Below are 22,110 nucleotides of genomic sequence, written 5' to 3' on the forward strand. Positions count from 1 at the left end.
TTTGAATTCAAATACTATTAGTATTTAAAGCTATAGTTAATGCTAGATTTTAAATTTATTTATAATTACTTTAGTAATCAGAAAAACATGTATCATAAATCGAATGATACAATAAACAAACTTGTGGCTTAAAACAAACAAACAGCTTAAACTATAAATAAATTCTGATTATCTTCAACAATAACTATAAGTAGCTTTTTTTTCAAACAACCAGTTAAAAATAAATACTTGATGTATTCGAACTGATTAGTTATTAATTAACGAAATAACAAACAATATAACCACCTATCTCTAAGGTCGCTGACTAATTATTGCTACTGTGGCTTGTTGTGAGTAAGCATGTTTACAGCTTTTTAATTTATTTCATTTTTATAGTTTAAACATGAGTTATTGTATTCTACATTTTTATAGCTAGAAAACTTTTACAGGATTTTTTTTTGTTTTAAATATAGAATACTGTACATATTATTACTTTTCAATCTAGATTAAGTAAAAAAATGGTAAAAGTTATCTGCGCAGGATACCCGAAAACCGGAACCAAATCTCTACATAAGGCTTTGGACACACTGGGGTATGAAAATAGTAAGTCTCTTTTTATTAATTTTATGTTGGTTGTTTTTAAATTGAAAGCTTTAGTGAATAAATTTTATTATGAAACAAGAATTTCAAATCTTAAAATGGTGATTTGTAGTGAAAATTAAAGTAAGTGAAAATTTTATTTGTAGCTTTTTTTTCAAGTTGAATTAAGTACATAATATTATTAGTTATATTTGATATATTAAAACAATGTATGATTATAAAAGTAAAGGCTGCAGAAATGAAAATTGTAAAAATAGTTTGATAGCTACGGTAAATAAAAAATGTATTTTGTAAAGCCTGTTTATATAAATCCAGGTTAATTCATTTATATATATATATTATATAAAATAAGGTTATTATTTAAACTTGAACACCTTCTACTGAGCCCACTTAAAGGGCCTTTAAATAATTTATTAGAAAAATAAGATTTTTAAAATACTGGTACACGTGTTTCATAAGAAATAAGATTTTAAAAATACTGGTACACGTGTTTCATAAGTCACTTAACTGTTGTTTTTGTTAATTTTAGATGTTTGAAAGTTAGATGGTATATCGATTTTTGTACTGAATTTTTGTAATGCACAATATTACGTCATACTGTTTTTTGTATTTTTGTATACTATGTTTAGCAAAGTGCTTTTTATTTTAAATTTAGCTGACTGATGATTAAGGCGTCTAGTCTTATGAAACACGTTTACCAGTATTTTTGAAATCTTATTTTTCTAATAAATTATATATATATTATATATATATAGTTTTTAGTAATATTGCATAAGTTACTGAAAAGTTAGCAACAAGTTTTACTCATAATTAAGTTGAATTGAATTTCTAACTTTGTAAAAAATATAAAAATTGTAACGCTAAAATAAATAGTATAACCACACTGTTAACAAACAACTTTTTAAATAATTCTGTTTAAATTGAACTCAGTTTTAATGATTTGAGTAATTAAAAATGATAAATAATTTAACAAAATTATTAACTTTTTTTTCTATATCTATAAACTTTAAGTTGTAAAACAGTTTTAAGTTATGAGTTTCAATTTGTGCTAAGATTTTCTTAACTTGTATACAATAAGTTTTACAATTATTGGATTATCTCAAATAGTTTAATTTGTATGATTGTTAAACAGGTGGGTGTAAATTTTTGTTGAAAACTCTAAATAAATATATAGCTTTAGTGACGTGATAATAACCTTTAAATAGATTACTCACACAATTTGATAAAAAAAGTAACATTTTTATATATGTTCCTACTTTAAACAATGTTTTTTTTTTCTCATAATGATGTTGCTCTAAATTTAAGAAAAATTTCAAAACATTTCTTTCACGCTTGATAGATTATTAGCTTTTGAAAACATCAACGTACAAAACTAATATTGTTACCACTAGGATACATTAACATTCAATATGGTTGACAACACTAGTTAGAGTTATTTATTGAAATGTGCGGAAGTAATAAAATTTTATACAAATAAAACAAAAAAAATAAAGGAAGGAATAGCAAATATAAAAAAAAACCATTAAAAATAAGCAATTTAATTTTATAATTGGTGAAAGTTTAACGTATGTATTCTATACAGAATTCGGTTAAAGACGTACATGAGTTTAAAATTTTCCACAACTGAGCTCATTTAAATTTAAAACACATATTTACCAGATAACCGAAACAAATCAGACAAGAAACAGCTGATAATAACATACCTAAAGGCAGTTTTCACATTGCTAGCATGCCTGTTTGTATATAAAACCTAAATATTTGATTAAATCAAATTTTAAAACTTCTCATCTTGGTGTGATGAACTGTAATGTCACCTCAATTTTTTTTTATAAATTTTTTTGTTTTGTATATTAAAAATATGACTGCGAAACAGTTCAATAATTAACTGATAAAACTATTTTAATACTTCAAAAAAAGTAGCATTTTTTTTCAAAAATATTCTGGATGTTTTATACAATTACAATCTTATATTTACTTATTGTTTAATGGTTTTAAAGTCAATAAACACAAATTTGATTTTATTTCAAAATTTCTTAAGTTATCCCACTAGTTTGTTTTCTAATATTTCTTTAAAATAAATTTAAATAACAAGTTCATCTAACAACATTACTTAATATTAAGCCTTTATTAATATAATTCAAACCATCAGTACACAACTACCAGAAGTTTTAAGGCTATAGGGTCCAATATCGTAATTTTTATAAAAATAATTCAGTACAGACCGCAAGTTTATCAAAGTCAACTTTTTCAGAAATTTAATAATTCACTAAAAAATTATCTTATGCTTTATTTTGAAGCTAGAAACCTCAAATTTTCAGGAAGTATTCCTTTTATAGTTTTAAAGACATAGAATGTTTAAAATACTAAACATAAAAAAATAGGTAGTTTCTTAATAATATGTTTAATTTTCAAAATTAAAAGAAATGCATTGAATTGATTAAAATAATAATAGTAATTGACTTACTGTGAAAACTTGACGTAGATTGATTTTAAAAATTGAAAAGATATATTTTTAGTGAAGTAGTATATTTTTTGGTTTTCGCCTTCTATAAGGAACCTATTAAAGTCACTGAATTTGATTGCTTGTATCTCGATAGTTACTTTGAATCTTCTTAAGCGGTTGAAAATGTCTGATAGCTCAATCTAAACTCTACAAAACAAGACCAACTTTTAAAAATCAAGGCCATAAGGCCTTGAAAATTAGAGCCCCAGCACTTTTACCCATAATTTAAAGCCCAAGTAAACAACATTCAAACTTGCAACAGTACACGACTACCTGGAGCACGTGGACCTGTACATGGACGACTACTTGGACGTTTTGGAGGGGAGGAAGCAGGTGAGGCACATCTTGGACAAGTACGTGGTCAACAAGTGCGACTGCTTGCTGGACATGCCCCCCTGCTTCCTCTTCGAGTCGTTCTTCAACAGGTGGCCCGACGTAAAGGTGAGGAATAACTTGAAAGCAGTTGTGTTCAAAATTTTCTTCAATTTTATTTACCTATTCTTAATAGATTTAGTTTTTGTTGCGTATTTTTTATAATTACTCATAAGATACCCTTTAGAATAACTTTGTGAAGCTGTTTAATTACTTAAAATACCTTACAAAAAATTTGAGGTAACTGAAATAAAGTTTTGGTAAACTTGAAATTTTTAATAAGTAAGAATATTATAAAATGATGCGTGTTTGGTAAAATAACTTTACCTATGACTGGTTGTTATATTCAAAAAGCTAGTTGTTCTATGCTGCCTTTTTTTTTCTTAATTGCTAGTACTGTAAGGAAACTAACATTTCATTTTAGTATTTTAAAGCTTGTGAATAAATATGGAATTTTTTGTAACAATAAAATCTTTTCCAAAACATTTTTCATTATTTTCAAAACAAGCTTTTCCAAAACAAATTTTATAACTCTTAAAACAATTTTCTAAAACAATAAACAATATTGTTTACTTAAAGGAGTTACATTTATTTCAGTGCTTATAAAACGGAATTTTACTTGCAGTAGTAGTAGCAGTTTCGGCAGAGCATTCGGCAAGTGTGCTTTAGGTTAAGATGCATTTTAAGCACGTTAGATTTAAAAACTAATGTTTTCTTGTGTGTTTAACTTTAGTTCTCGTATAGAGTGATGTAATCGTATCTTTGTGTTGTTTAGTTTATGTAAATAAAATATAAGTGTTGTTTTGATTGTTGTACTAATCTACTTTAATAATCATATTACCCCTTAAAGAAATATCTGTAACGAGACATTGGAAACCATGTGTGGCCTGTATTTAAGGAATCTTCAGATATTTAGGAATTAGGTGGCCTTATCAATTAAAAAACGCAGCGGAAAAAAAAATTTTAGTTTATTACTAAACAACTTTTTAACGAGTTTCAAATTTTGACAGTATAATTTGTGATAATACTTTACTTTGCGACATTTCACTATGATAATAGTAAGAAAAATTGTAAGAGAGCGCAGTTATTATATTTTTCTAAGCATAGAAATGTAAAGTAAGAACCGCATTAAAATTTAGAATTACGACAACATAATACTTGTTCTCAATAACGTCTGAGTTTTAGCTGATAAAACAAATTTTCCTATGTGTTTACTACTACTAGTTTATTGTTTTGGTCTGCTGATTGATTGTTCTAAAGCAGTGCTTCTGAACCTTTTTTTAGTGGCGGAACCCTTTTCCAAAGTTCAACTTTTCCGCGGAACCCCTAATTTAATTTTACATAAAATGTTTAATATAATATTTCCTGCAAAAAACAAAAGAATTTCAGTGAAAAACAATTTTTTTTGCAAAACTATATCATTGTTAGAAATCATACCAATTGTAATAGTATTAAGTCGAGTCAAACTCAAAGTGCGCCAGAGGCAATATGTTTTTTATGATTCTATAATAAATAAACTAAAACAAACATGATTAATCTCAACGTCATAAAAGTATTTCCTTGCATAATAAAAACAAAATGAGAGCTACAAACAATAACGAAATGAACATGAACCTAATCGAATTCACAGATTACTTTAACAAACGTGAAAAATGCCTAACGAAAAATAAATAAAAAACATTTAGTGCGAAACTTGAACTTGTCTCTGAGCAACAAGCATGTCAATGCGCGGCTGGATTTTGGATAAACTGTGACGGATACAGGCAGATAAGGTTGGAGTCAGCATACAGTCCCTTTGCTTAGTTTTAATGCTTGTTACATGCGAAAAGCTGGACTCGCAAAGATAAGTGGTGGTGAATGGTAAAGAAATTTTACTGCACGCTTTGCTAAGACGGGGTACTCTGAAATTGCACATATCCAAAAACCTAAAAGCTCCTTTCCTTTGAAACTCAATTTTAAATTACTATCTTAAGATAGTTGCAGCAATCCGTTTTCTGTATCTGTAGGAAGATTTACTTCTTCTGAAGCAATATCACACATAAAAGGAACCAAAATCCATAAATTTCCGATGCAAACATCTTCAGGAAAATATTGTTTAAATTTTATAGACAAAAGATCAAGGTGGTTGTATATTTCGTCAGAGAAGTTGAACTCTATGCATTTTTCATGGGCCTCATCAAACCGGTGAAACATCGCAAAACTACCATTGCCAACCTTTTTCTTCCAAAAGTTAATTCCATTTTTAAACGCCTCAATCTTGTCTGTCATGACAAAAATGGAATTTTGCTTCCCTTGCATGCTTAAGTTCAAAGCGTTCAATTTTTCGATAATATCGGTGAGATAAGCTAGTCTGGCCAAAAAAAACATCATCTTCAAAGAACTTCACTAATTCTGAGCCTTCATCTCATCTTTAAGAAAGGTGAACACCTGCTTCTTTAATTCAACGACACGAACCAGTGTCCGCCCCTTCGACAGCCAGCAAACTTCGTTGTGATAAAGAAGTCGCAGATGGTCAGCATCTAAACTTTCACAAAGTTCTTAGAATCATCTGGCCTTTGTGTCACTTTTCTTTATAAAATTAACAGTTTTAATCGACGCTGAGAGAACTTCTTGTAAACAAGAAGGAAGATGTTTTGTTGCCAAATTTTCTCTATGTAAAAAACAATGTATCCATTTAGTTTCAACTGCTGTATCCTTCATTTTCCTCACTACACCATTTTTGGACCCAGTCATAGACGCTTCACCGTCAGTGCAAATGCCGACACATTTATTCAACTCTAAACCCTTGCTGATGAAATAATTTTCGACACATTTCATTACTTCAATAGAAGTTGTTTTTGTGGGTAATTCTCCACAAAATAATACATCTTCGTTGAATCCTTCCTGCCCACAATATCTAACAAAAACGAGTAACAAGGCTTCGCCGCTTACGTCAGTAGACTCGTCTAGTTGCTCACATAAAATAGATTTATGACAACTTTTATGTGTTCCATTTTTTTGAAGTTTTATGATTTATGTTTTTTTTTTCTTTCAAATTTTTTTCTTAAATTTCTAAAGATTTTGCGGAACCCCTGAGAGACGTCGCGGAACCCTAGGGTTCCGCGGAACCCCATTTCAGAAGCACTGTTCTAAAGTATAGATTGTATTTGTTTTAAATCAGAATGTTGCTGAAGTTTAAAAGTATGTTTGAATGAGTTTTCATCTTTCTTAGTCGTAAAATGGCAAATCATTTGCCTTATTTTATTACTCGTTTCAAGTTCAAGTATAAAGTTGTGTTAAAATTTTCCCTTTGAAAGAAATCAAAAATAAACTCCCCTTAAATTTAGCAGTCGTCGCTTGTAAATAAATTGTTGCGTTTGTATCTTTTTAACGTTGTTTGAAGCAAATTGTCGTTTGATAACCACAGCTTTAAGCACACCTGACACCTTGCTACTGCATGAAACTTTAAAAGTTTTTTTGTTTATAAGTATGACAATAGACAAAATATAGAATGAAGATTTTGTGTTTATTCTATGACGTCACAATCAAAATTCCTGCTGTCATTGTTTCCAAAACCAATCGATGTGATGTTTTGCTGATTCAACAAACCAGCTAGAAGACAGAAAGTAAATGTTTCCTAAAAGAACCAAGACGTTGTCAATGATCCAATTGATGTTTCACAAGCCTTTGTTAACCACCAGAGGACAACAAGCCCAAGGACACAACCCCGAGGACTACAATCCCAAGGACAAGAACTTCGAGAACAACAAGCCAGAAGCCAACTAAATGACTATCATTGTTACCTTGTTGTGTTTTATCTAAGTTTTTGTAAATTATGTAATTTTTAAGATAATAAGAAATACAATTTCTTTTTCTTACTTTTTTTTAAACCGGACTTTTGATAATGTCTAAAAAGTTTAAAGTTAAGTAGGATTTTAAGGATTTAAATTATTTAAAACCAGGCTTTAAACGTTAAAATTGAATATTAAAAAAGAAACAATGTAATGAAACTAACATTTCATTTTAGTATTTTAAAGCTTGTGAATAAATATGGAATTTTTTGTAACAATAAAATCTTTTCCAAAACATTTTTCATTATTTTCAAAACAAGCTTTTCCAAAACAAATTTTATAACTCTTAAAACAATTTTCTAAAACAATAAACAATATTGTTTACTTAAAGGAGTTACATTTATTTCAGTGCTTATAAAACGGAATTTTACTTGCAGTAGTAGTAGCAGTTTCGGCAGAGCATTCGGCAAGTGTGCTTTAGGTTAAGATGCATTTTAAGCACGTTAGATTTAAAAACTAATGTTTTCTTGTGTGTTTAACTTTAGTTCTCGTATAGAGTGATGTAATCGTATCTTTGTGTTGTTTAGTTTATGTAAATAAAATATAAGTGTTGTTTTGATTGTTGTATTAATATACTTTAATGATCCCTATTACCCCCCTTAAACATATCTGTAACGAGACAGTACTACCATTTTGAAAAAACTTAAAGTAGGCACCAAAGAAGCAGTTTCTGAAACATATAAGTAATATTTTCTGGAAACGAATATACGAAGCATTTATTAGTTTCCTGCCCAGTTAAGCTAAACATTATAAAGTAATTTATTCTGTTATTTCTTAACAATGCAGATAAATAAATTTTTGCAAAGGAAAACTTATGTCTTTGCTCGAAATAACTAAAACACCTAGAACCTAGGCTAAATAATAATAACATTTGTAGCTCACTTTTATTCTACACTGTTTAATTTTTTAACTTCTACCCACTTTTTGCCTCTGATTTTGCTCAGCTAAGTGTATACTAGTTTTGAGGATGTGTTAATTATCAAACTATTTTTAAACACTCATAACCTAAAAATAGTGAAGTTTTACTTTTCAAATTAATAAAATTAAATTAAATACAGGCTAAACCATTTATTATACTTGTATGACGAAGTTTTTAATTAATAAAGACATTTTTGTTTGAGAAATTATGGCATTTTTGAGACTGTTGTAATACTAATTAATCACCAAACTTAATTCTCTTACATGATTCGATAGTCTTTTATTATTTTTATGGTTAAAGTGTAATGAAGTTTCTCAATAAAAATAACTTGCGTTAAAACGTGCAATGAGTAACACAGTTTATAAATGCCATAAAAAATATATATTTAATTCAAACAGTAAATAAATGCTCGTTAAAAATAATCATTAAAAAATCAAGAACAAAGTTTAAAATTTTTAGCTAGCTTGTCATATGCTAAACATGAAATTTATCATACGTGTTAAGAGAAATGATTGCTACGAAACAAAAAAGGTCTAAAATATCAACTCAACACACAACACTAGACATGTTATCACTTTAATGTAGTTTATCTCATTCATGTCTCGTGATTATTCATATCAAAACTTTATTTCAAAATTACTTTTTGAAACTAGCGTCTTAAAAGCGTGACTAGATGCGAAAAAGGCATTTGTTTGCAAACTACAAAGTATATCGTTTTATGAGCTTAATAGGTGTGACAGTGAAATTTTTTCTTTTAAATGCAAATTTATATAAAAGCCAACATTTAATACATACCATCTTTTATTTGAGGGCAGAAAAATTTGAGAAGGAAGCAGAAATGTTTTTTAAATTCTAACTAATATTAATAATAGTAATCTAAAGCTTACAGTACTAATATGATATATATCGTATAAAATTAGTTTAATGTCATAATTTAAACTTGCGGTTTTTCTGTCTGACTTAACATAAATATACTATTTACATTTAATAATTGTTTTTTGATTTATTTAGTTAAACCCTTTAAATCTTAAAAAAAGATATTACTTATTAAAAACATAAAGGAAAGTAATTAATTTCTAAGGTTTCATCTTATTTGCAATATTGTTACTAATAAATGTAAGTGTTATCAGTTATCAACTTAAAGTTGTTAATAGTTAAAACTTTTTTCAACTTTTAAATATAATGTATACAATTAAAAACACCTGATATATGGTAAAACAACGTTTTCAACAAAATAATATATAACTAAATTTTGTTTTTTTTAACAAGTAAATAGGGTTTTATAATTTTTATAAAATATATAAGTATTCATTATTAAGTACATAGAAGTTTTGAAATTTAATATTAAAGCTTTCAGTACAGCAGGTTGGTAAAACTTCAGTAAGATTATACAATTTAAAGAAAACAATAATCTTATGTACCTTTAAATCACTAAAGACCTTTACGGTATCCAAAAAAATCAGTATAACTTGAAAAATACATACTCCCTTAAAACATTATACTTAAAACTTATATGCTTCATCATTTAAATTACCATGTCATCCTGACAGTGAGAGACGAAAGACGCTTTTATTTACACAGAGAACGTTCCAACGCAACTTATAACAATCTTTGATCATTCAACTTGAAAAACACTGATTTTTACAGTACCCAGAAAAAAAAACACTTCTACTTTACATTTTGTAATACTTAAAATGCACATATTTCCTTTAAAGAAGTATTTTAATTTATTCATCATCACATCAATTTACCAGGTGATCCTCACAGTTAGGGACGAGGACGCTTGGTTCAAAAGCATCAAGAAGATGAACGACAGTCTGGTGACGAGCAACTACTGGTACGTTTACTTCTCCAGCACCGCCGCCAAGTACAACTACTACATGAGGACTTTGTACTGCAGAATGTTTGTGAGTCGTGTTGATTTTGATGATGCATATAAAGTATGATAACACGCTAAATTCTGCTCTACAAATTAACGACAGCCAACAAGTTATTTTGGGTTTTCAAATAAGTTCAACAACGTATGAAAATAATTTCGAAGAACTTGTTGTTTAAAAGTGCAGCATTTACTAACATCGAACTAATTTCGAATGCAAACAGGGATCGGGAACTGAAATAGAGTGGCTGTGGAAACTTCACTACAGGAAACACAACAACTACGTCAAAACTCGCATTCCCAAGGAGAACTTGCTCGTATACAACGTTTCTGATGTGAGCTTTTGCTTGTATTTTTGTATAAAAATATTGCAATTAAACTATAAAGTTGTTCTTTTATTTTTCATTATTTCACGTTAAAAATATATTAAATCTCTAAACCAAAACACGTTTAAACCTTAAAGTTTAAAATTTATAAAGCAATGCTTTTAGCAAGGCTGGAAAACTTTTGTTTCAGGTTTTTTTTTTATGTAATAGTGTTGTTTTAGTTTTGCTTTCATGATAGTTCGAATTACGACATGAAAAATTTTAAGGGGCAACACTTTAAGGGGTCTAATTAATAATATTATAAAGTAATCCAAAATTTTTGACTAAAACTATTTTCCAACTTCAATTGTTAAGATTACGATGGTAATAACAAAAACTGATAAAATATGAGTTAAGATAGCAGGGTTGCCACAGATCGAGCTGAAAAAAAATTCCCGACTTTTATAAACCAAATTATTAATTAAAACCGATTCAAAAATACATAAACACAGACTTGAAATCATGTTGTAATTTCAACCTTAATTTTATACAGGTTGAAACAACAGCTCTATTGCTGGATTTGATCATACAACTCCATTGCACTATTTGACCCTACTGTGTATGATCCATTTATTTGCGATAGACAGCTGTATCAGCAAAATACTTGTACTTCTACCACATAATTAATACATACGTGAAATCATAAAATAGTTTAATTAATCCATAAACTCAGTTAGAACCTTAAAAAGATATATCGCGTAAGAAAATGTGTTTAAAAACAACATTAGCAAAATGCAGTTTATAGTGATAATAAGCTTTCTTATTAACAGCATATCAAATTTTCAGTTTATATCAAGTTTCCTGACGTTTTTTTAAACCCCCATTTTTTCCTGACTTTGTAATATTTTTTCGTTTTTCCAGACTTTGTGGCAATCCTGAAATAGATAATGTACGTAACTATTAGAAATTAAATAGTCGGAAATTGAATTGACGTGCACACTTAATTTTAAACCTTGCGTTTGAACTCAATTCCTTAAGATTGATGGTGATCAAACGCAGTTGAAATCGAAACACTCAAAACAAAACAGGGCTGGAAGCCGTTGTGCGAGTTCTTGGAGAAGGAGGTGCCGGACGAGAAGTTCCCGGTGGTGAACGTGGCGGGGAGCAAGGGGAACATACTGGAGCGCATACTGAACGAAAGCAACATGGCCAGCAGGGCGAGGAGGGAAATCATTTTCAGCGTGGTGGGAGGAAGCGCTTTGATTGGTGCTTGCGGGTACGCCGGGTGGTGCTACTACAAGAACAACTATTAACGTTTTTGTTGCTTTTGCTTGAACTGTTACGTATATGAAGAGATTATTTCACGGAAAAATACTCTACTAAAAGAGCAACTTCTATTTAACCTTGTGCTTTTGTCACGTGATTACCATATTATTGAGTGTGATGTGTTTACTGTTTAATGCTCTTTTTAGATAATTGAGGTAAGAAATTCTTGCATTTTATTTTAACCACATACTATTTGTATTTTTATTTTTTGTTTTCACACACAACGTATTTTTTATTTAAATTATTCAATTTTGTATTTAAAGTAAAGTTTTATGTATATAAATCTTGTTTTTAAATCAAATTATTTAAGCTGTTTTTTGGATGTTATTTTTATTTTATCCTGTTTATTTATTTTTTAATAAAACTTAAAATATTTGGCTACGTTTTGTAAGTAAATTTAGCATTTCATTACTTAAGCCCTTATACGTATTATTTTCTATTTTATTTTACCAATATTAAGTTTAACTATAATAAAAAGACTCATTGAGATTTTGTACAAAGTTTATTAATAACAAACACACTTCAGAATTACATTAAGCCCTTGTGCTTTGAAACATAAATACAAAAAAAAAGAGCACACGAGAAAACATTCATCTAAACTAATTTCTTACATACAAGGGCTTAAGTAAATCTTATACGTAATTTACTACCAATAATTTACTAGAATGAAAAAATCAGCTTAGTTTAAAAAAATTTAAACTGTTGTTAAAATAAATACTAATAAAAACAACATAATGGTAAAATCACATAAAATTTTTCAAACTATAATTTATACTAATAAATAAATCCTAATTGTGTCAACATAAAATTTTTGGAAAAAACTAATAAATGTTTTGAAACCAACTGAAATTTAGTAAAAACAAAAGTTAGTTTTAAACAATAATTCAAAACTAACTCAGTTGAAATTTTCCATGAAAATGTTTCGGCACGAGTAGCACATCTTGCCGCAGTCGTTCGGAACAACTTCCGCGTACTTGTTCAGCCTCCCCACCTGCTCGTTGAACTGTGACGTCACGCCGTTCTCTACGACGTCATCGTCCATCCAGTCGTCGATGCACGACCCCGTCTTCTCGGTGACGTCACAGTGACACAGGCCGCATATGACGTCGCAGGAATTGGGTTGGTGCGGCTTCAGCTTGCCGCTCGTCTTGCTCACCGTCATCTCGGTGGCGGGAAAGTTGACCGCCAGCGAGACGACGAAGTTCTCGGTGAGGAGCTGGATCGAGTCGAGGGACTTTTTCATCGTTGAAAAGTTGGGGAGCGAGAAGGTTTCGATCTGTTGAATGATTATTTTCAAAACAATTCGACGTTTAAAAGTTTTTAAATGGGATCGATTTTATTCTAAGTTTATTCACTTTATTGACATTCACAATAAAGTGGTAAAAGCTTATGATTCCCTAACGTTGAAAGCCACAAACTGATTATAACATTGCAAACACCAATTGAAACACTCAAAAACCAATCGTACCTTGTGCATGTTGTTGTAAGTGGCCAGCTCCTTGTTGCTGGTCAGGTTCATGGGCCGCAGTATGTGCACGCCGCCCGCATACTTGACTCGCTGATCGTCGCTGAAGCTGGTGTCCTGCTGCACCGAGTTGCCGCACCTGCCCATCACCACGCTGGTCAGCGTCTGCACCGCCGTCCTGCTGTTCGAGTCGCCCGTGATGACGTAGTCGTACCCGAGGTTCTTCGCCTCCAGCGACAGCAAGCGAGACCTTGTGGAATGTGAGTTAGTGAATAAAAAAAGCGGTTTAAACACGTTGTTCGAATGAACAACAACCTCTCAGATCGAGGAAACAAGTTTTAAAGATTAATCTCACGACTGATTGAACTGAATCAAGTTTTTTTTTTTTTTTTTTCAAAAAATTTTAAGTCAATATACATTCGGGACATAGTAATTATAAAGATCTGATGGATTTATTTAAACTTTTAAGATTAGTTTGGAAAAAAATTAACTAGTAAAGAATTTAAGAACTGGTAATTTGGGGCTTGAGACGTCACAAAATTACATGCTTAAACCAAGTTTATAAAATCATTAGTTTAGGTAGGGTATGTAAACTGTGAGATGCTGTAAATGTAAAAAAAATTGAATTATCAAGACTTTTAAAACTTCAAATAGAAAAAATAAGCTTAATTCATAAAAAAAAATAAATGTATACCTTTTTTTATAACGCTCTTATATAATAAACACAACTTTGTCTTAAAATATTCGAAAAAACTACCTCAGTCGAAGAAGTATCTCTTGTTTTGCAGTCAACGCTGTCTTGTGGCCCCTCTTATTTTTTATTGAGCCGAAAAAGTTGCTCAATATTTCAGTCTTCTCACACAAATCCGAGTCCTCCCCTTCCTTGTTGTTCTGCAAATCGTCTCTGTAAGCCATACCCAACACCTAGAAAGTAAAAGTTTTTCAAATAGTTATTACACAATAATCAATTTAAACGGGTTAAACATCTTAAAGTTTAATTTTCAAAAAAATTACAAAGTACTCTACAAGGGTTGACATATCAAAATAAACTTATATTTAGTAAGCTATAAATAAACTTATAACAAGATTGACGTTCTTTAAAGCGAAAAGATAATCCATTCAACTTTTTAAATCTTGAGAATTTTCAACATTTATAAATAATCTAAATCATACATTACATGCTCGCTTATACTACGTTTGCTAAAAATATCGATTTATTGTACAAAAAAACTAAAAAGCTAGAGCACTATATTTTCTTTAGAATTAAAAAACCAGACAGGTTTAAAAGGGTGACCACTGGTTTTCGTCAAACTTTCTCTGGGTTTTCAAAATTTATACCACGTTATTCAGAATTTCTTCCAGTTTTTTGAAAGTAAATTATTTTTAGACCATTTTTAGTAGTAAATTAATCTTCAGTTAAAAAAGGTGCTTTTTGATAGATATAAACTACTTAAACGATATATCATCCCTAATATTCAATCTTTGTTTTATTATATTGCAACTTTTACCATTCTTTGAATCAATTTCCTCTAAGTTGTTCTCATATGATTGTTAAAAAGCCTTTATGTTGATATAAAACATAGATAGCCATACAACCTAGTTATAATTTGTTATCAGTTTTAATATTTTATTATTATTTATTAATCTACTTAATTCAATAACATTTAAAAATTTGTATAAGTTGTTGATACTGATAGCCTCTCTAAAGTATTTATAGCTTAAAAAAAACAATTTTTGTTAAACATGAAAATTAGTTCTAGTTTTGTCTTTGATAAATTTATGATGTGTATTTTGATAATTTAAAGTCTTTTGCTCAACTAATAGGATTTATAAAAGAAAAAAACAACAAAACCTAAAGTGTATAATGTATAGATGACACAAAACTAAAAAAAAAAACTAACCAACAAAAGGTGACAAAAACACTTTATCAAAATGTCTTATAACTACACAGAAATAACTTAAAAAAAGTTTTTAGTTTTATCATAGTATTAATCCAAACTATTAACCATAATTAAATAAACATGAAACATAACTAAATGATACTTATTATAGCAAATTTAAATAAACTAGGCTCAACTAATTACTTACAAATCATACTATAAAGTTAAATACACTGGGCATAAAACATTGCATCAAATATTTTTATTTGGCTCTGCTACTCTTATTTTGCTCTTGCTCTTAATTTTCTATTGCTCTTAGTTTTCTCCTAATCTTAACTCTATTAAGTTGCACCAGTCAAAAATAGGTTCTTGTTGACGGACTTTACATGACATTCAAAACAATGGAAATGCAAGTAAAAAAGTAGTTTAGCTAATTAAAGTAATAATTTGACTAAAAATTTATCAATTACTAATAAAAAACTTGTGGCATACATTTTTTTCAAGTCTAAAAATGATAAAAAATACCATTTTTATTAAACAAAAATGTTAAAAAACTAATATTAAAAAAGATACCAGGTTTTTTTCCCAATTTTTGTACAAAATTTCAAGCTTTTTTATTCAATATTTCCCAAATTCCAGGTTTTTCAGTATTTTTTGCCTAAATTCTCAAATTTTGGGTTTTCGGGCCACCCTGGTTCATGTATAATTAAACCATTTTAAAATGTTCATTTTTAAACTCAATGAAGAGTCTGATAGTCATTTAGTTTTTTATGACTAAAATTTTAATTCAAAACAACGATCTATTTAAAATTTTTTGGGTCCCTAATTATAATGAGTTCATTATACAAAAAATTATTTTTGTAAAATATTAAAAATAATAATTAAACCAGACATTTTTTATATCTCAGAGTAAACTAAATATGTACTCATGAATTTAAAAAATTTCACAATGAGAAAAATTTCTACCAATCAGTTATCAAACAAATTCATATGGACAACATTGTACACAAAATCAACACACCTTTTCAAGTTTCACAACGTGGTAAGGCAGATTGGATTCTTTCATGACCTTTATGACGTGACCGGTTACTTCATCATACTGTTCTTTGAATTTATTCCCGCAAACACAACTCTCATCAATGTGAAGCAGCCCTACATCGAAGCGCAGCTTCTTTTGAATGTCCATGGCTAAACCCTTTAAAACAATAAGAACTGTTTTTAAACTAGTTGGTTGATATTTAGAAAGTACTTGTTTTCATTGTATAATTTTAAATGAATAAAAAATAACAACAAGCACAAAGCTTATAAATTAAATAGAATAATTTAAACTTATGAAACATCGAACATTAGTTACTCGGTTGTTGATTTTAAACTTATAAGCAATGTATGTTGGTTGTATTAAGTAAAAATAACATCATTTTTCATTTTAAATACTAAAAAAAGCTAACCTTCTTAACTAAATCAAGTGCAGCTGATGAGCCGTTACCGCCGCTGAACGCCAAAGCAACTTTTGTACCTCTGCGGATTATGTGGCTTTTTCCAATGGTGGCTCGGAACTTGTGGGAGAAATACTCGTTGAAACATTCTCTGTAATAAATTGTACGAATTAAAATTGAAATCATTTTGTTAAAGCAAGTATAATAATAAGTTTTAAATAGTTTTCAAAATGCAATTAATTATAACAAAACATTCTAAAAATTAATCTACAAACAAAAAATTAAAAAGTACTTAATACAAACTTTTAATGAATGACAATTTGAATTAAAGCTTTGAATGTATTAGAATAAAAAATAAAAAATATAGCTTTAAAAATAAAAAGGGTATAAAAATTTATTATACTAGAAAAACTGATCATAAAAACAATAAACAAATAAAAAATATGCCTAAAATAAATTTCAAAAAACTTAAAGAATTTAAAAAAAAATTAAACATGGTAACAAATATTTTGTATACAATATAAACTTTTTATTATACAACAGTTTTCATCTAATAGTGTTCAAGTAACTTGCTTTCAAATAAGCACTTTTAAGAAGAGTTTAAAAACAATGTTTTTAGTTTACATTACTAATATTACTACACAAAAAAATCTGATACAATAAATTGTTACCACTGAACCTATATCCAAAAATTAAGTTGTATAACACTTATGATTTAAAATTTTCTTACAATAAAAGATAAGTACACTAAATTTACTCTTGAAAAACATTAAAAAGTTTATATTTCAAAATATAAAAAGTAAAAAAAAATACATAATAAAGTTTTGCATCTATAAAAGTCGTAAATGTATTTCACGAGCTAATATTTTGTAGCTCGTAATAAACAAAGTTTTCTGTTTTTATTGTTACTTCCCTCAGGCAAGTTTCAACAAATTCAAAACAAAAATCATAATTTTAGGTAAACATTATAATGAGATTGTGTGAAATTATAATTAGTATAATATACTTCTTCGAATAAAAATTTAACAGACATTTATGTATAAAGTTTACTTCTAGTTAAGATTTAATTTTAGCAGGTTGTATATCTTACCAATTAAGTTACTAGATTATTAAACTGTAAAAATATTTTAATTTAGTTTGTTAAGGTTATGAATCACAAACTTATAAAATTTCATACTTTTACTTCTTATAAGTGTTATAAACTTCAAAATATTTAAGTTTATTTAGAATATATAATACAAAATTAAATTTTTAATAATTAAATGAAAAAGTATATATGCATTAAACAGACTATAATGGTACAGAAGTGATTCAAATATTTTTTAATTTTTTTAACTGTTTGGTTATTTTTTTGAAAGGACAATAATAAAAACTAATCAATATCAGAGAAAAACTAAGTCTTTTTTCAAACGTTTGTTTTTATATGTAAACGTAAACAGAATGGTTTGGATCAACAAAAAGAATATTTAAATGTGTTTTATTAGGTTATTATTAGCTTACCTTTTTAAAAATTCAACATTAACGACATTTTAATTAAAAATACAAAAAATTAATTGTATATAATTTCATAAGCAGCTGTACTTTTAAAAATATAGATAAAGTAAGTAAAAAATTAAATTACTTGCAGTAAGATCCACTGGTACCAATGAGAATTATTGGAGATTTCAACTTGCACTTCACACATACAAGTCCAATACTGAAAAAGTATAATTTATTACTTAGTAAGCTCCAACTAAATTATCATTTACCAAACAATAAACATAAACTTTAGTTCGAGTAAAATTAATTGCTTGTAGCTTATTAAAACTGATATAAATGCTTAAATATTAAAAAAAACTAAGCTTAGTCTGAGACTACAATAAAAATATTTTGTTACAAATAAGTAATACTAACCCTAGTTACAAAAACAACTTTAAAAAAGCTTAGCTGTTGTGTAACAAAACTTAGGTTTAAAGTAGAACAAATACATCACTTCATTATGAATACAAAAATTAAGACCAATTTTTTTTACATAAGTTAATTTTGGCAAATATTTGAAAGGATATATAACGAAATGCTTAAAATTTACTAACAGTAGTTTTTACAAACAATAGCATACCTTTTATTTTTTACATTGAGTAACGAAAACTCGTCCTGAACACTGCACATCTTTAATTTTTTCTTTATTTATAAATCTACAAAAACATATTTTATAAAACTATTTGAAGGCTATTTAGTTTTGATATGTATTAGTTATTGAAGTACATATGATAACAAACAAATTTTATAAATTTTTAAAGCAGTAAATCAATATATGCTACATGCACATATACTATAAGATTTTTTTTTCATGTGTCTTTTATGCATTATGCAGGGTTGCCACTCTTTGAGCCAAAAAATCTTCCCTGAGTGACCAAAAATTTCCCTGAGTAATCTTAAATTTCCCCGAGTTTCCCTGAGTATTTTTCAAATCTTAAAAAAAAATTTCTCTTCTAACACAAATTATTAATACCTCATTCTCATTTTTCTTCTTTAATAATAAAAGGAAGGTTGTATGTGTATGCTTCTGCATTAAATTTATGAAAAAAACTTCAAAAACTCAATCTTAAAAGGTTTAAACCAATTAAAAATTAAAAACTAAACTTTTGCACAACTTTATGTAAACTTGTTCCTTAACTTTCTACATAAAAGAATAAAGTTTGATTTGTTTGACATTTTAATTGACAAAATTTAATTATACTATAATAATAATTTCACATGAAGAACTCACTTAAATGCATACATAATAACTTCATTATGACTTGTATGTCTTTCCTAGCAACTGTTCTGAATGCAGTAAATAAAACTTAAAATTAAAATAGAACTTGAATTTCGGTCAATAGGGCTTTTTTTAAATTATCTGCAGTACAGTGACCTAAAAATGCTGAAGTAAAATATTGACAGTGTACTTTTTTTTTCTTCATGCATCTCACCACCAAATCTAGTTGAGTTTTTTGCAAGACTTTATTGAAACACTCATCAAATGAAATGGAATAAAAAGACGAGCACAAAACTGTTTTTTTTAAGACATCTTTAAAAAAAGGGGCTATACCAAAGTCTGTTATATATGAATATTTGGTTCTATTCATGCAGAACTTTTTTGCAATTTCACTATCAGGAAACATGGTAGTGAATAAAGTGTTATTATTATTGCAAGAGTTTCCTGACCAGTTTTCTTTGGTACACTTGAGAGCCCAATAAATTTCAGCAGCTGTTGAAGAAGTTGCAGCTGATATACTAGTAGAACTATTAGGGCCACCAAAATAAGAAGTAATTGCATTATTTTTACTCTTAGAGGCTTTCAATTTAAGATGTTTTTTCGACATACTGTGCGATTTCAATGCCCTTATACCCATGTTGGATAAGGCCATTGGTGTATCATCACCACACCACTTACATTTAAACTTCTCTTTGTCTACATCCTCAAGTAACCAATCTTTGAAGTCTTAATGGTTAAGCCAACTTTTTTTAAACAAGGTTTTAAACTGTACTTTACTCATAATACTTAAAAAAGCTTTTAAATTAAATCTGCAAAAAAGTTGTAAAGTATATTAAAACATTCACACTAAAAAATTAATTACCATTACTGCTACTACTTTTGAAATTATTATTTATAAACAAAAATTTAACCTCTATTTTTTTAACAAAAGTAATACAACACTAATCTGTATTCATTTTAATTTTTTTTACTGAAAACAAGTAGTTGTGAACAAATAAGAAATAACTTTATTATTTAAAAAATAAGAACTAATAGTATAACATAGTATTTTTTAAACTACATAAGTAACTAAAAATAAAAAGTTTATTAGAACTTTTCAATGAATAGTTAACAACAACTTTTATTTCTCTAAACTGTTTGATTTTACTTAAGTAAATATAAATTTAAAACTTAAAAAACTACAATGTTAATACTAAGAATATTGAAGAACTAGCCGCAAGGCTAAAAAAATTCTAAATAACCACTTAAATAATAAAAATTACTACTTTTGAACAAAATATTGAAACTGGATTAACTAAACCTCATTCTAGATCTAGAAAAAAATTTCCCTTAGATTTTCAAAAACTTCCCTGAAATTTAGAGAAAAAATCAAAACTTCCCTGAGTTAAAAGAAAAATGCCAAAATTCCCTGAGTTTCCCTGAGATTTTCTACAGTTTGAAAATTCCCTGAGATTCCCTGAGTGTGTGGCAACCCTGATTATGTAATTAACTTTTATGTTTAAACTATTAAATAACCATATGAAATCTTAAATAAAATGTGCTTAGAATTCAAACTACTTTTTACTAACAATAAATGTTATTCAATCATTCTACAAACTTATTAACCTTTATAATAAAAATAATAACTTATAACATTTTAGTGAAACTTTACCATAATCAAATTACTAGTATTATTCTAGCTAAAAACTATGAAGTTAACATTAAGGTTTGATCATGCCAATTTAATCATCAGACCACAAGCCTTTGGTAGACTGAAACCAGTTTTGTTTTAATATGACTTGTCAGGCAAAACAAAAAAAATTGGAAGTTATCAATCTACAAATGGTTTATCATGTTTTACCTTGAAGCAACAGTTTTCTGGTATTGGTTAGTGACACAGGGTTGCCACTCGTTTTTTCAAAAAATTTTCCATGTTTTTCAAATTTCTTCCAGGTTTTTAAAAGTACACATTTTTGGGTCTATTTTAAGTTTACAGTTAAATTTAAAGTAAGAAACTGTGTTAAATAGTATTAAAAGATTGAAAAGATACTGTATAGATACTTAAAATATGTTTTTTAATAAAAAAATTTTTGGAGACAACAAAATTTTTTTTATCAAAAGGATAAATTTATGAGTCAATCCGAAATTTTACAACTGAACATGTTGAAATTCTTAAAAATTCCAGGTTTTTTGTTCAAAATTCCAGGTTTTTTCAAAATTTCTTAAATCCTAGGTTTTTCCAGGTTTTTTTGCCTAAATTGTCAAATTCCAGGTTTTTCCAGGATTCCAGGTAAAGTGGCAACCCTGGTGACACCAGCATTATTTTTTGCTGTGCAATGTTTAATAAATTGTCAATAGACAAGACAAATGGTGCGTTCAATACCAGCTAACCATTTCTTCATGGTAAAACTTGATAAACCATTTACATATTGACTTCTGCAAGTTTTTTGTTGCTGCTGACTGACAAGCTTCAACAAGAACAAAACCAGGTCTCTGTCTACCTAAGGCTTGTGGTCTGATGATTAAATTGTTGTGATAAATCCTTTATGTAAGTTTAGCTTGTTTCACAACATACAAAAGTTCAGGCTTAGGCTCTGTAGACTTTTGACTAAACTTTATTTGATTGATTTAAATTAGAAAAATATTTTTAAGAACCACACATTTTATATTAAAAAATAATATGGACAGTAACAGACTTATATAAATTTTACAACAACTACTTGTTTAACAAGCAAATACCAAAAAACTCAACATAAAACCTTTAAACTGACTCTATACTAAGAAGATACAGCAAGAGAGTGAAATATGCTCTTAGTGGGATGAGGAAACAAAATGGCAAAAATAAAAAAATTGCTAAAATTTATCTCTTTCACTTTTTGAAATAAATATTTCAAAATTTTAGA

At 28.1% G+C, this 22,110-nt stretch overlaps 2 protein-coding genes across 2 annotated transcripts; one reads left to right on the forward strand and one right to left on the reverse strand.

The window, feature by feature from the left end:
- Positions 1-497: 497 nt before the first annotated feature.
- On the forward strand, positions 498-11,697 carry LOC145841539 (uncharacterized). Its single transcript, XM_082948897.1, has 5 exons — positions 498-582; positions 3,345-3,523; positions 9,958-10,110; positions 10,304-10,414; positions 11,473-11,697. Exons 1-5 carry the CDS (start codon positions 498-500, stop codon positions 11,695-11,697), a joined length of 753 nt encoding a protein of 250 aa, XP_082805023.1.
- A 637-nt stretch (positions 11,698-12,334) lies between these two features.
- Positions 12,335-18,667, reverse strand: LOC145840393 (cytoplasmic tRNA 2-thiolation protein 2-A-like). The gene is made up of 7 exons (XM_082947642.1): positions 18,590-18,667; positions 18,113-18,187; positions 16,504-16,642; positions 16,077-16,250; positions 13,933-14,099; positions 13,179-13,425; positions 12,335-12,986 (listed from the first exon to the last, which is right to left on the reverse strand). The coding sequence occupies exons 1-7, from the start codon at positions 18,637-18,639 to the stop codon at positions 12,606-12,608; spliced, it is 1,233 nt and encodes a 410-aa protein (XP_082803768.1). The 5' UTR covers positions 18,640-18,667; the 3' UTR covers positions 12,335-12,605.
- Positions 18,668-22,110: the final 3,443 nt, after the last annotated feature.

This window comes from Thalia democratica, chromosome 7 (assembly GCF_965202585.1).
Source record: "Thalia democratica chromosome 7, ktThaDemo2.hap1.1, whole genome shotgun sequence".
Classification (NCBI taxonomy): domain Eukaryota; kingdom Metazoa; phylum Chordata; class Thaliacea; order Salpida; family Salpidae; genus Thalia; species Thalia democratica.